Genomic DNA, 15,271 nt, shown 5'->3' on the forward strand with positions numbered 1-15,271 from the left:
ACAATTCAACTTCTTGGGAGTAATCCCTTTGAAACAAGTGGGACTTCTATGTATCTTCAGTATACACTGATCAACATGCATGGAATGCACCATTACCCTCAATTGATATTAGTCTACATAAGAAGAGGGCTGCTAGATTAGACCAATGTCCCATCTAGTCCAGCACCCTGTTCTCACAGTGGCCAACCAGGTATTTGTATGAAACCCTCAAGCAGGATCTGTGTGGAAATGGTTTTTTTATTTTATGTCCTAGATATTTACTCATGCTTTTATTCTAATCCATTCTGTGGAGAGGCATTTTTGTTTCCTCTTGCAGCAGAATGGAGGAACTGGGAATAACAGTTCTACAGATCAAGTATCTACCATGATAGGCACCCTTAAGAACACAAAATATTGTATTTCCAGGCTTATAAGCACAAGAAGGGGTCATATGAAGCACTGTCACCAGGGATGGTTCCACTAAAATTATGTAGGTGATGGGGAGGAAAGTGGAGATGCCTTTAACTTGTCAGCAAAGAAACGGCATACCTGGTCATTGAAGCAACTGGTATGTCGGAAGAATTACTGGAAGCAATGAAAGTTTACAACTCTTTAATTCTATGCATTTCCCCATCAGTACTAGAGTTTTGTCACTCTGCTTCTCTTTTTCCAGAGTACGATAACAACAACAAACAAGATTACACCCACTAACGGCAGTGCCACCAAGCATATCAGGGCCAGATCTCCACTGGAGCTCATGTCTGTGGAAAAGAAAAGAGGCTTGCACTTATTTTGCAAGATTTATGTACAACTTAAGTGGTTTCCATAAAGTGGTATAGATAATTTTAAAATAGCAATTAAAACTCTAAAAACAGTAAAAATAAAACCAGTAGATTTTTAAAACATACATGATAAAATTACAAGTTCTGTGTAGGCTTGCTCAAATAAAAACATTTTTAGCAGACATCATAAGCAGTACAGTGAAGGGTCTGCCCAATATCAATAGGCAATAAGCACTAGAGAACAGAACATAGAAAGCTGCCATCCACAAAGACCGACCAATGGTCCACCCAACTCTGTATTGTCTACATTGACTGGCTGCAGCTCTCCAGGGGTTTCAGGCAGGGATGCTCTCCCAACCTTACCTGGAGATGCTAGGGTTTGAACCCAGAACCTTCTGCATGCAAACAAGCTCTGCTACTGAGCTAGGTCCTTCCCTAGCAAATACTGCTACATGAAAAAACGTCATGCCAAGTGCAGAATGAACACTATGTGGCACTTGTAAGGGTGATAGTTGCAGATCAAAGCTGGCACATTTGGGGTATGGCAGTCCTTTGCACCTCCTGAAACAACACATTCATGCCATCCATGACTTCCCTAGCCAAGGACCCATGGTATGTACTATTGGGACAAAGCTAGTAGAGTATACTCTGGATAAAACCACATCTGTGAGACATAGTTTATTAAGTGCATGTTTTCAGCTGCAGTGGTCAGGGTCGGGTGCTCACCTGAGCTCCTGTTGCTGCAGCTTGTCAGGAGAAAGCAGCATGGTGACAGCAAATGGTATGAGTGCACTTTGCTATTGCCCCATGCCCCACTGATAAGCCATGGTGACACTAGTGATGGGAGGGCAGATAAATGCCACATGCCCTGCCGAGCAGTACTCACGAGCTAAAAAGTTGTGATATTGTTAGGAGGACATCGGTAGTCAAGTTTATAACTTGTGACACCCCCCCCCCCCAAGTTTTAGTTGGCTGCTTCAGGCATAAATCCATACTGAGTTTATATCTTACAAAGGACTATATATAAGATGACTGAAATTTAGTGTTGATGGCGAAACTATGTTAATACCTGTTCAAAAATATACAGCATTTCATCATTTCAACTCACTCATTGGTCCCAACCACTGGTGCCAACCACCAATTACCTTTCTTCCATTTGACTTGTTTATCAAGAGTCTGGCTGCTTTCTTGAAAGATCACACCTCCATAAGTGCTTACTAGGTCCAAGGATTCTGTCCCATTGCCTGTCTTCAAAAACCGACGACTTCCTAAAAAGGGAGTTGGAGAAAGAAAGCAGGTATAAACTCTACTAGGCCACCTTGTGCCATATACAATTTTGAAGGTAAGAACGAAAAGGAGCACAGCATTGATCATATTGTTAGAGCTGGAAGCCTGCAGGAGGGCTATGCCCTAGAAACCCATTTATACACCCAGTGACTAGAGACAGATACAACTCTTAACATAAAGAGTATTTGCATTCTGAATGCTTTACCCCAGTAAAGAACCATAGCCAGACCCCTACACATCAGGACTGAAGCTTTATTGGGGGGGGGGGGTGTTGCTGAGCCCCAGCATCACATATTAGCAGGCCAGCACAGCTAAGTGGGAAGATTCTGCTGAGATGGATCTTCATTTGAGGTTAGGAGTCAGAGCACCTGGTTGTTGGAGTGTCCTTGTATATGGACTGTTAGAATTGGTGGTATGTGCTAGCAGCCTAGTTTCAAGGTTTGTGAAGAGAGGCAATATGCTGTTAAAAATAGCACATAAGAGCCACTTGAACAGGGAGTGTGTTTATCAGGTACCTATTCATTCATACTTTGTCTCTAGTTGCAGCCCATTAGCTCTTAGTGCTCTGCATTTATGCCCCCAGTTCCAAGTTCAGTACCAAGATCTATTTTTGCTTAATAGTCATGGGCAGTAAGTGCCATTTGTGCATGCTGGAAATACTGGTGGCAGCCTATCTGGATTCAAATAAACCTTTTACGGTACGACAGCAAAGCCATTTGGACTTACTTGCAGCCACTGGCATTTGACACGTGTTCCTGCAGGGCTGCAGGTGAGAGGGGTGGCAAACAGACAGACTGCAGAAGAGGTACACCTAGGAAAGACATTGCATTAAATAAGCTTGCTAGCAGAGGAGTCAACCCAAGTCTTCAAAGATATAATAAAATCCTCATGGTCGTTGACGTAAACATTTACAAAGTACATTATCTCCTTACGGTTAAAGCATAATTCTAAATGCATTAATGGGAGTGGGAGGGGAACCTCTGGCCCATGGACCTAATCTTTAAGCTTGCCAAGCCTCCTAGTTTTGTCCCACTGCCATGCCCACCTGCCGCTCACCTGACAAGTGAGGGACATGTAAAACATGCTGCAAAGGAACATTAAGAGTGTTCTCCTGATGGTTCCTTTGCCAGCATGGCTTGCATTCAAGTAGAATTACGGTAAATTCAGTACCATTTCAATTTGGCACCTAATGCAAGCCATGCTGCCTAGGGTCAGATCTACTCAGGGACTCTTGACTGCAGCTTACAGGGGGATAAGATATCTGCCCAGAGCAAGATAGCTTGCATTTTGAGATAAATTTAAACAGCTGAATTCAGCATTCATCCGACTTCTGCTCATGTGCCACAGCACCTGACTGAAGATCATGGACCACTTAAGGTCTGCAGACCACAATTTCGGAGCCCTTACTTGAGCTCAGCTGCAGTAGGAATTCTGTCTCTTACCAATCCATCCAGCACCATATAATTGGCAGAATCCACAAATGTAAATGTAGCAATGGTGAAACGCTGGTAATGGTCTGGAAACTGCAGCTGAGATGTGGCAGGTCCCATAGGAACCATCTGGGTTCTGTAGTTATCGCCTTCAAATGGGCATCTGGGGAAAAGAGGCATTGCCATTTGAGCAGAGAACAGTAGGTGGCAATCCATAGAGAGAAACCAGCAGAATTCCTCCTTCCTACTTAACTCACCCATCTATCAGAATTGGCCACTGCAACTTCTCAAGGGGGTTAGGGGTCGGAGTAGCCCAGCATTCATGCAGAACCAGAACCAAGGACGGGTCCATTCTCTGCAGGACGCGAACCTCCACATACACAGGGTCTCTCAGTATCTTCACCACAGGATAGTCTGCATCTGCGTAGTAGGAGCTGTAACTGTAGTCTGGGTACAAGAGGCAAAGCAAAAGTTACCACCTATATGGGACTTCAGAGGGAGCACCGTTGGAACCAAAAGCTTTGGAAGCATACCTACCTGTAGCAATACGCAGTTCAAACCGGAGAGGCCCCGTCTGGATAACCGGAGCAGGTGTGGGAGGAAAGAAGACCTCAACCTGAACTGGCAAGAAGTCAGTGGCATTGTAGATGCAGCGAGTATTGAGGCTGCATATGGAAGACAGGACAGCGGAATGATGCATAGTCTTGCCATGTTCAGTAGCCTTGTCACATATCTGAAGTTCTCAAAAGATTCTTACGTTTTCCTGGCCAGTTAGGCAGCGCATCTTTTTTGATGCATATATCCCTGTTAACACCCCTTTCAAACAATACTGGATGTGACTTAAATTACTGTCTTCCAAAAGCACTGTTGATTGAAACCACACTTTTAAAAAACCCGCAATTTTCCTCCCTATGTCTCATTTTTGAAGCAAGATTCCTCACTTGAGCACCTGAATAATTGTGCTTATGCACCTGAAAAGTAGTTTGCAACTAACAGTTGTTACCCTACGGGAAAATCCAAATTACAGTCGTACCTTGGAACCCAAATGTCCGACGCAGCTTCCGATTGGCTACAGGAGCTTCCTGCAGCCAACTGGAAACCGCGCCTTGGTTTCCAAACATTTTGGAAGTCGAACGGACTTAAAGAACAGATACCACTGTACTTCAGAAGACTGCTATTCAAGCTTAGCAGTGCTAGGAACAGTAGGCCTGCCCTGATTAGGACCAGCATGATGCCTCTTAGACATAGTCTAGAGAGCAACCACCACCTCAGTAATGCGTGGGAAAGATCAACTTACATGAAGGTGCTGTCCCGGGTAATAAAACCATCTGGCCCCCTTAAGATTTCAACGCCCGAAACCAACTGGTTTTCATATATCAGTCTGCCACCAGTCATCTAGAAAGGAACAGCAGCACATGTATAATTCTTTTTATCAAGCTTCAAGGTCCAGATGAAGGGATACTCACCTAAGATGCATCCTCACCTGAATCGTCGTACCACAGTGTGTGAGAGGGAAGTGGAAGACCAAGAAAGACTCCGTTTTCCTGACAGGGTCACATCCTCCTTGGGCATAGGACAGTTTGACACTGTCAAGGACGATGGGGTAGTCCAACATATCCCTGGAGACAACCAGAAGGAAGTGGCCATCTCGAAGGCATTGGACAGTGACTGCAAAGCACAAACACAACACAAGAGTCACAAGCTGGAATTTGCCATCTTTTGCAGAACATGAAACTCTTAAGTTTCAAAAGAAATATGAGCTTTCTGTCATCTCCTTGCACAAATCTGGGGCAGGCTCTATTCGGATTGAGGGGAGGACTTCATTTTTCAGCTGCCCTAAAATGTCAGGAGACAAGTTCTCTATTTGCTGCTAAGTCACACAATTCCTATTAGGAAATGCTCACAGGACTTGGTTTCTCCATATGAATCAATATACAATTGACACTGCCAGTAGAGGAAGAATTGGTTTCCCGGGACAGAGAGAGCCCTAACCGTGACAGCTCTAGATACTGTGAACCTGCAGCATGAGCCCAGGTTCACAGGTTGCACTATAGCCTTATTAAGTTGTCCACTGAATTGCAACATCACATTTCTCCAGACGATGGACATGCAATGGTACACAATTTGTTTTCAGAATTTTATACCTTCAGACATCGCTTTATACACCAGCTTGTTAAAGTTATACACACAGCAGTGTTACAATTGCACCATTGCCCACTGAAAAATAAAAATAAAATTGGTCCTTCAAGGGGAAAAAAAACCAGCAGGTACAGGAGACAAGGAGAAAGAACAATAAAAATATTCTTCAAATCCCTTCCCTCAGGATATGGTCTCCAGCCCAGCTAGCGTGGTATAGAAGCTGTTTCTACCCCACTTAATAAGGACCAATTTAGATGTTCTTATTGTGCAGTCACGATGATTTACACTTTTATGTTTTTCTGAGATGGACCATGGCTTTCTGTGTTTGGGAGGCAAGAGGAGGGGTAGAATCTGGAATTTGGAGGCAACTCTCCCTCTGTCTATCTGGCTGTTTTTGGCCCTGGTGAGATGCTCCTCAGAGGGTTGGTGGTTCTCTGGTGGGGTAACCACACACAATTTTTGAAAATGTGGTTTTGGCAAAACGGGTAAAAAACCCCACATGCTCTTCAATTAAAAAAAACACAACCCCACACATTTTGGCCACTGTGCAACATGCTTAAATGTTTGTTTGGTAGAGGTCTGTTGTTGCACAATTTCACAGACAAAATATTTCTTTATAAAATATCTGCATTATTTCTTTATAAAATACCTGCATGCATGCCCCAAATGACTTGAGATTTCTAGAGCTTCCAGAGAATGAATGAATCTTTATTTGCATCAGCCACCAGCCATAGCAATAAAACACACAATACCATATACAAAGAGAGCAGGAAGTAGAAACAGAGGGAACCCCATCCCACAGCACAAATGAATCCCTTCAAGCAGAGTTTAGAACCCTGAAGAGCCTGGAATGGGAAGGTAACTCAAAGTAAGCCCAGCTAGCGTGGTATAGAAGCTGTTTCTACCCCACTTAATAAGGACCAATTTAGATGTTCTTATTGTGCAGTCACGATGATTTACACTCATGATGCTACTGGAGCAGTCACATGCAGCCCAGCTTTTAATACTATTTGTGCCAAACAAAAATGTTGGGGGGGGGGCAGTCATACTGCTTCATTTGCAATCATTGCATGTCCTGTAAATTCCTGTTGAAATCCCGGGTCTCTCTTCATACCATAAATGTTATGAGTTTTGTTGTTGCTTTATAGGCCCCTCCAGACAGCAGTAATGTGGTAGCGTCAGGGATGCACCACAAAGCAACATGAAACCATTACTAGTGCACTATTATTGTGTCAAGAACATGTTACAAAATACACCCGTAATAAAACACTAGCCTGGAGGAGCCTTTAAGCAGTACTATACACTGGTACCTCTGAATGCGAACAGGATCCGTTTCGGAGCCCCGTTCGCATCCAGAAGCGTCCGCAGGTGCACGGGTCGCGATTCGCCGCTTCCACGCATGTGCATGACGTCATTTTGACCGCATGCGCGAGCGGCGAAACCTGGAAGGAACGCGCTCCGTTACTTCTGAGTCGCCGCAGCACACAACCCAAGAATACTTTAACCCGAGGTATGACTGTATAGTATCCTGGTTCGTGATGCTTTGAACTGTGCTGGAAACATCCTGCTAGCCTCTGGATTCTCAGCAGTAGCCAGCACAGGACAGAATCCCAGTGTGGCTTTTAGTGTCAGGTGTATTGAACTCAGCATGGCTGGGAGTACATCTGTAGGAGTTTTTAAACCATGATACTGGGGGGGGGGAGTAGTTAAAGCGCTTTGCTCCCCCCCAGCCAACCTGCTGTGCTACCTGGAGCTACGCCATGATTTCGCTTAGCATGACATCTAAATGCAGGCTCATGGTTTCTCTTGATCTAGAGAAGACACAAGCTGTAGCCAAGGTTTGTTCCTGGCTTGCTGCCTGTGGGTTGGGGCAAACCATGAGCTCTGGTTCAGATGCAATGCTAAACCAAAAGCCATGATTCAGTAGCAGCAGAACAACTGGGGAAGGAGTGAATTGGCTGCATTTTTTTTACTGTGAACAACTGTTTATACATCCATGCTTAGCCATTGTTTGGTTTAGCATTATGTGCAAACCGGGTTATTATTTCCTTAGTACAAGCAATAAGTCCCCTTGGTAAATGAATCATTACCATGGTTGCCAGCCTAATTTACCACCAGCACGCCAGGCAATTAGCAGGAAACTAAAAGAAACAAAGTATTTTGCCCTTTACCTGTGTTGCCATAGTAACATGGAGTAGTTTGGTCCCTCTCATCATAACAGCATCCAGTTTGGTAACATTCAGCTTGTCCTAGTGAACCTGCACAGGGAATCTTTCCAGATGAAACCTGGCACTGCTCCTGGGTTAGAGGAGAACCTGGGAGGGCAAGAAAAGAGCTACAGCGTTATCTGGAGCGTGATAAAGTATGCCCTATTAGGACTGGCTTGCATGCCATGTTAAGCCAGATTTTAAAATAAGCAATAGCTTGATGTGAATGAGTAGTGGGTCAGTCCCCGCAATGAACAAGTGGGAAGCCAAGAACAATTTTTTGTGTGTCCAATGAATCATTAAAGGAAGTAGAAAGCTCTTTTTAAAGGAACTAAAGGTCTCTCCTAGAATCTTATCAGATATTCAGAGGCAGAAATAGATCACATTCTTCATATACTTGAATCCATGCTTCATCCTTGCCATGTGGTATAAATATAATACAGCTTCCCTGACTCTCCATATGCGGAATTAGTATGCAACACTAAATCAAGAAAGTCGATGATCAATCAATAGTCTGAACCCTATGCAGAACAACTATTACCGTATTCACACACTACCCATCAGTATTATTTACTTAGTTCAGAATGCTTCTGTTTTACTTAACAGCACAGATCACAGAGTTGTGCTTAAGGATAACATCGCAAAATGATCACATACCTATACTGTAGAGGCCAGAAGGGTGCATTAGGCCAGGATAGAGAGGAGGCACTGGTTGCACATGGCCGGGCTGAGGCTGAGGCAGCGGGTGCACTTGGCCGGGCTGAGGCTGAGGCTGAGGCAGTGGGCGCACTAGGCTGGGCTGAGGCTGAGGCAGCGGGCGCACTAGGCCAGGCTGAGGCTGAGGCTGAGGCAGTGGGCGCACTAGGCCAGGCTGAGGCTGAGGTTGAGGCAGCGGGCGCACTTGGCCGGGCTGAGGCTGTGGGTGCACTTGGCCAGGCTGAGGCTGAGGCAGCGGCTGCACTTGACCGGGCTGAGGCTGTGGCAATGGACGCACATGGCCGGGCTGAGGCAGCGGGTGAACTTGGCCGGGCTGAGGCTGAGGCAGTGGGCGCACTAGGCCAGGCTGAGGCTGAGGTTGAGGCAGTGGGCGCACTTGGCCGGGCTGAGGCTGTGGGCGCACTTGGCCAGGCTGAGGCTGAGGCTGTGGGTGCACTTGGCCGGGCTGAGGCAGTGGGCGCACTTGACCAGGCTGCGGATGTACTTCGCCGGGTTGAGGCTGAGGCCATGGGTGCACTTGGCCAGGCTGCGGCTGAGGCAGCGGGTGCACTTGGCTGGGCTGAGGCAGTGGGCGCACTTGACCAGGCTGAGGCTGAGGCCATGGGCGCACTTGACCAGGCTGCGGCTGAGGCAGCGGGTGCACTTGGCCGGGCTGAGGCTGAGGCAGCGGGCGCACTTGGCCGGGCTGAGGCTGAGGTAGTGGGTGCACTTGGCCAGGCTGAGGCTGAGGTAGTGGGTGCACTTGGCCAGGCTGAGGCTGAGGCAGTGGGCGCACTAGGCCGGGCTGAGGCTGAGGTAGTGGGTGCACTTGGCCAGGCTGAGGCTGAGGTAGTGGGTGCACTTGGCCAGGCTGAGGCTGAGGCAGCGGGCGCACTTGGCCGGGCTGAGGCTGAGGTAGTGGGTGCACTTGGCCAGGCTGAGGCTGAGGTAGTGGGTGCACTTGGCCAGGCTGAGGCTGAGGCAGTGGGCGCACTTGGCCAGGCTGATGCTGAGGCAGCGGGTGAACTTGGCCGGGCTGAGGCTGAGGCAGTGGGCGCACTAGGCCGGGCTGAGGCTGAGGTTGAGGCAGGGGGCGCACTAGGCCGGGCTGAGGCTGAGGCTGAGGCAGTGGGCGCACTAGGCCGGGCTGAGGCTGAGGCAGTGGGCGCACTAGGCCGGGCTGAGGCTGAGGTTGAGGCAGGGGGCGCACTAGGCCGGGCTGAGGCTGAGGTTGAGGCAGGGGGCGCACTTGACCGGGCTGAGGCTGAGGCAGCGGGTGCACTTGGCCAGGCTGAGGCTGAGGCAGCGGGTGCACTTGGCCGGGCTGAGGCTGAAGCAGCGGGTGCACTTGGCCAGGCTGAGGCAGCGGGCGCACTTGGCCAGGCTGAGGCTGAGGCAGTGGGTGCACTTGGCCGGGCTGAGGCTGAGGCAGCGGGTGCACTTGGCCGGGCTGAGGCTGAGGCAGGGGGTGCACTTGGCCGGGCTGAGGCTGAGGCAGCGGGTGCACTCGGCCGGGCTGAGGCTGAGGCAGCGGGTGCACTTGGCCGGGCTGAGGCTGAGGCAGCGGGTGCACTTGGCCGGGCTGAGGCTGAGGCAGCGGGCGCACTTGGCTGGGCTGCGGCTGAGGCAGCGGGTGCACTAGGCCAGGCTGAGGCTGAGGCAGCGGGCGCACTTGGCCGGGCTGAGGCTGAGGCAGCGGGCGCACTTGGCCAGGCTGAGGCTGAGGTTGAGGCAGGGGGCGCACTTGACCGGGCTGAGGTTGAGGCAGTGGGCGCACTTGACCGGGCTGAGGCTGAGGCAGTGGGTGCACTTGGCCGGGCTGAGGCTGAGGCTGAGGCAGTGGGCGCACTAGGCCGGGCTGAGGCTGAGGTTGAGGCAGGGGGTGCACTTGACCGGGCTGAGGCAGTGGGCGCAGTTGGCCGGGCTGAGGCAGTGGGTGCACTTGGCCGGGCTGAGGCTGAGGCAGTGGGTACACTTGGCCAGGCTGAGGCAGTGGGCGCACTAGGCCAGGCTGAGGCAGCGGGCGCACTAGGCCGGGCTGAGGCTGAGGCAGCGGGCGCACTAGGCCGGGCTGCGGCTGTACTTTGCTGGGCTGAGGCTGAGGCAGTGGGCGCACTTGGCCGGGCTGAGGCCACGGGTGCACTATGCCAGGCTGGGGCTGTGGGCGTACTATGCCAGGCTGGGGCTCTGGGCGTATTATGCCAGGCACTGGATGCTCTTGGCCAGGCTGAGGCTGGGGCTGAGGCTGTGGGCGCACTATGCCAGGCTGGGGCTCTGGGCGTATTAGGCCAGGCACTGGACGCTCTTGGCCAGGCTGAGGCTGGGGCTGAGGCCACGGGTGCACTATGCCAGGCTGGGGCTCTGGGCGTATCAGGCTAGGCACTGAATGCTCTAAACCAGGCTGGGGCTTAGGCTGGGGCCGCGGGCGCAAGTGGCCAGGCTGAGGTTGAGGCAGTGGGCGTACTATGCCAGGCTGGGGCTCTGGGTGTATTAGGCCAGGCACTGGACGCTCTAGGCCAGGCTGCGGGCGCACTATGCCAGGTTGGGTTTCTGGGCGTATTAGGCCAGGCACTGGACGCTCTAGGCCAGGCTGCGGGCGCACTATGCCAGGTTGGGTTTCTGGGCGTATTAGGCCAGGCACTGGACGCTCTAGGCCAGGCTGCGGGCGCACTATGCCAGGTTGGGTTTCTGGGTGTATTAGGCCAGGCACTGGACGCTCTCCGTCAGGCTGGGGCTGAGGTTGTGGGCGCACCTGGCTGGGCCAAGGCTGAGGCAGCGGGAACTCTAGGCCAGGCTGGGAATGAGGCAGAGGGTGCACCACACCAGGCTGGGGCTGAGGCACATGACGCATGTTGTCCTCTGGTGCTGGGACATATTCCTGTGGCTTGGGGCATATTATGTTGACATCATGGGAGACAACAACTCTTCTGTTGCTTGTTAGTTCCTCTATCCGGACTTTCAAGTTATTGCTGTTATCCTGCAAGATGCATTGAACCAGAATGTTATAGAGTAGTTGCAAGTTTATGTCACATTGATGAGTCAGGACAGATATAGAATACTGAGGTTTTAGAGTCAAATACCAATGTACCTGTTACATGGCATTATCATAGTCTTGCTATGACATATGAATCTTGTTTTGATAGTAAATTTAAATTTATTTGGCCGAATACTGACTAAGCTAGTGGACTGGATTGCTAGGTACCAGGTGAGAAGCATCCTCCTAAAACGTCTAAAAGCTCATCTTAAATGTCTATACAACAGAGCTAATTTTCCTGACAGAGGATTTCTGCTGCAGTAGTTGGATACAACTAAGTGGTATGCATGGCATGAGGTCCAATTACTCAACAGGACTTTCCCTGCTCTCCTTCCCCTCGTGGACCTTGTTCCCCTGGGGCTTCACTGAGTTCTACACCCTGGTTTTAGGCTGTTCTCTACTGCACATGTTGCTATACTTTGGAAGACAATTCTACCCTTTCTTATACTTGGACTTTCTGCATAGCCAGCTATTTGCAAAATCACTAAAGCAAAAATCAGAAGTGACCAGGGAACCTGGTGAACCTGTGCCTCCCAAATGTTGCTAGATTCCAGAGGTAGCTATAAATGTAAAAACTAAACCCAGCCAGCATGTCTGATGGAAATTGGCAGTCGGGTAACAGGCTGCCTACCCCCAGTTACCTATTACCTGCCTTACAGCAAGGTTTCCTGAAATATTGTGCTTAGAAGAGTGGGAGACTCAAATCCTTGCACAATCATGAAGTTAATGGGCTGACCCTGGGCCAATCACTCAGCCTAAAGCACCTCACAGGACTGTTGGAAGAACAGAAGGAGCTGGGAAGATCAGCAGCCCCTTTCACATGTGAAGGGGACTCCTACTGAACAGGGCTACTTCTCTGCCTTCGGAGTCCATCTGCCCAAGCCGAACATCTGCAAGTAAAAGCTTACATTGCTCTTTCCCCAAGTCCTAGAACCCTAAACATGCTCTCAGAAAGGCTGCATATACAATTCCCCTGAGGTCTTAAGGGCACAATCCAGATGTCCATATAAAATTATATTGTGCTATTCAGAATGACAATAGGGTTTCCAGGGAAGCCTGCAACACAAAATCCAGAAGAGCCTCACCTTATTTAATACGTGACAGCCACCATAGCCAGCAGAAAAAGCAATAGCCCCATTAGATGTGATCCAGTGGCGGCAGATTGAGCAATTCGAAACTTCAAAGGCTATCCCAAACTCATCTGTTGATGAGAGGTTAATGCATTAGCCACCAAGAGATGCAACAGCTCAAGAAAACTTATTTGCATTGGTTGAGACTTCTGAAGTTCTTCAGATATGTGTCCCTTATTATCAGTTAGCCCCTGAACCACACAGAAAGTGTGTGAACTTTTCACTTGCTTTGAAATCCAATAATAAGGCCAATTCAAGAGCTATGCCTCCAACAACAGGTGCTAGACCAGGCACCCCCAAACTCAGCCCTCCAGCTGTTTTGGAACTACAACTCCCACCACCCCTAGCTAACAGGACCAGTGGTCAGGGATGATGGGAATTGTAGTCCCAAAACATATGGAGGGCAAGTTTTGGGGTGCCTGTGCTAGACCAACATGCTCATTACTGCTGCAATTATTTCAGTGAGTATTCCCCATAGGACCAAGGAAAAACATTTTACAATAGTCACTTAATATGCCTGTTAACTTGAGAGGGGGCTCTGCTGGAATCCATATGTGCCAACAATTGTAGGCTTAATCAGATGCCAGGCTAAGGCCACATTCACACAATACATTTAAAGCAGAATCATACCGCTTCCCATTCTCCAAAGAATACTAGGAACTGTAATTAAGCGTGCTGAGAGTTGCTTGGAGAACCTTCCAGAGCTACAGTTCACAGAGTAGTTGATCAATCCCTCTTCACAGAGAACTCTGGAAATTTTAACTCTGAGGGGACTAGGGGGTACCTTAACAACTCTACATGCCCTTAAACTACAGCTCCCAGGATTCTTTGGGGGAAGAAGCCATGGCTGTTTAAAGTGGCATGCTGCTGCTTTAAATGGGAAGTGCAGATAGAGCCTAAATTATACTGTTAAGTCTCCTAATTTTTTTAACAAGTAGAACAATTGTCTTAAAACAAGCTTTTTAATAAAGCCTAGTTTGGAGAGAATGTTTGCCGTTCTTTGAGTTTCTATTCTCGCCACCACGCCCTCCAAGCCTTAGCTCTAGCCACACGTACAGGAACTGCAACTCTCCCCTTGGCCTCTCCAGTTTCACAGCTTTGAGCATTTTCTTCTACTAAACTAAACCTTCTCATTCTAGATATGGATAGCCAAAACCATGCAAGAAAAAAGCTGCCATTGCCACAAAGCTGTCGCAGCCTACCACAAAGAGGTGGCTGGCAAGGAGCATCACTCCCATTACAAGGAATGTGGGGTATTCTGAAGTGCTCCACTGAAGCAACACAGCTTTAAATACAGCTAAGCAAGGCAGCTGCTGCAGGGTTTAAAAAAAATAGTACTGTGGGATTTAATGGGAGCTAAAAGCCTGCAGCTTCTATAGCTTGCCAGAAATCTTTTTCCTTGGTCATTTAGATGACCAGAATAAGAGGGCAACTACATATCTCTGATTCCCTGTGACCTCTCCTTTGAGAGGTTACTGAATCCCCTCTCCCTGGCCAGTACTAACACAGAACATACAGAGACCTGCTGTTTGGCACCCACCTTCCAAAGGACCATTCTGCCATAGGTAAGCATAAAGCAGGGATCCTACCACTCCAACCTTTTAAGACCCAGAGACACATTTGAGAAGCCAAGGAACTGTTGTGGGCGCCACAAAAAAAATGCCCATTTCACAGAGGAAAGACTGGCAACACTGGAGAAACTCTCCCCAAAGTGGAAGACACCTACACACACCTCAAAACAAATCAAACAAAAATGCAGGCAGCCATTCCACCAAATAACCCTTCCAAACCCTCACAATTAAAACATAATGAAAATAAATTGAGAGGGGCAGGAGACTTGGCAGACACCAAGGGAGGCACAGTGGGACCCCACTGAGGAGCCCAGATAACGTTTCAAGGAGTTCCCCTATATTTCATGCCCCAACACACACAGCTGACCCCCCCCCCTCTTTCTAACAGACCAGTCTTATTATTTCTTCAAGAGGAAAGAGAGCCTTCCTTACCCACAACTTTAAAGCGGACATCTCGGCCTGGGCTAGGAAACACAAGCAGCTGCATGCTGTACTCCCCACAGTTGTAATGATATGGGGAGGGTAAGGAGCCCACCCTCCAAACGTCACCTTGCCCTTGGCACAGCCCCAGAATCACCAAGATTGCTAACCCCCCCAAATCTCTGTAGCCCCAGTCCATGGCTGCAGCAGCCAAAGCAAAACAGAAGCAGAGCTCTGGCAGCCCCTCCCCATAGGAGGAAAACTGGTAAAGACGCTGGCATTATATAGGGTCAGTGGAGGTGGGCTGGCTGAAGCAAGAACTCATCAGGGAGCAGAGCCTGCACCTGGGGAGCCACCCGCAGGCAATTAATAGGGGACCGGGTCAAAAGTGCAAAACCCGGCCAAAAGAGAAAACGCCTCTGCTGTCCCAATAGTAATCTCTCTTCCACTTGCTATGAATAGACACGAGGCAGCAGAAATCGAGAAAGATATGTTCTTGCACTTTTTTGGGTCACATTTGTACCCCACTCTTCATCCAAAAAAGCTCCCAGACCAGCCTTCATACAATCAAAACAAGACAGTCCCTATACGCCAGC

The 15,271-nt window shown here is 49.0% G+C and overlaps 1 protein-coding gene across 1 annotated transcript; it reads right to left on the minus strand.

The window, feature by feature from the left end:
* Nucleotides 1–574: 574 nt before the first annotated feature.
* Nucleotides 575–14,991, minus strand: ZP1 (zona pellucida glycoprotein 1). Its single transcript, XM_053386066.1, has 12 exons — nucleotides 14,688–14,991; nucleotides 12,640–12,755; nucleotides 8,482–11,497; nucleotides 7,789–7,932; nucleotides 4,962–5,146; nucleotides 4,776–4,873; nucleotides 4,016–4,143; nucleotides 3,736–3,925; nucleotides 3,491–3,641; nucleotides 2,775–2,859; nucleotides 1,907–2,029; nucleotides 575–740 (listed from the first exon to the last, which is right to left on the minus strand). The coding sequence occupies exons 1-12, from the start codon at nucleotides 14,872–14,874 to the stop codon at nucleotides 619–621; spliced, it is 4,545 nt and encodes a 1,514-aa protein (XP_053242041.1). The 5' UTR covers nucleotides 14,875–14,991; the 3' UTR covers nucleotides 575–618.
* Nucleotides 14,992–15,271: the final 280 nt, after the last annotated feature.

The sequence above is a fragment of the Podarcis raffonei genome, chromosome 1 (genome assembly GCF_027172205.1).
Source record: "Podarcis raffonei isolate rPodRaf1 chromosome 1, rPodRaf1.pri, whole genome shotgun sequence".
In the NCBI taxonomy this organism is placed as follows: Eukaryota; Metazoa; Chordata; class Lepidosauria; order Squamata; family Lacertidae; genus Podarcis; species Podarcis raffonei.

Excerpts from the sequence above, each read along its gene's own strand:
- ZP1 (XM_053386066.1), bottom strand. The coding sequence starts at position 14,874 with ATGGACTGGGGCTACAGAGATTTGGGGGGGTTAGCAATCTTGGTGATT. Across the intron at positions 3,926-4,015 it reads TGAACTGCGTATTGCTACAG|ACTACAGTTACAGCTCCTAC; the intron begins GTAGGTATGCTT and ends TCTTGTACCCAG. Across the intron at positions 741-1,906 it reads ACAAGTCAAATGGAAGAAAG|ACATGAGCTCCAGTGGAGAT; the intron begins GTAATTGGTGGT and ends TCTTTTCCACAG.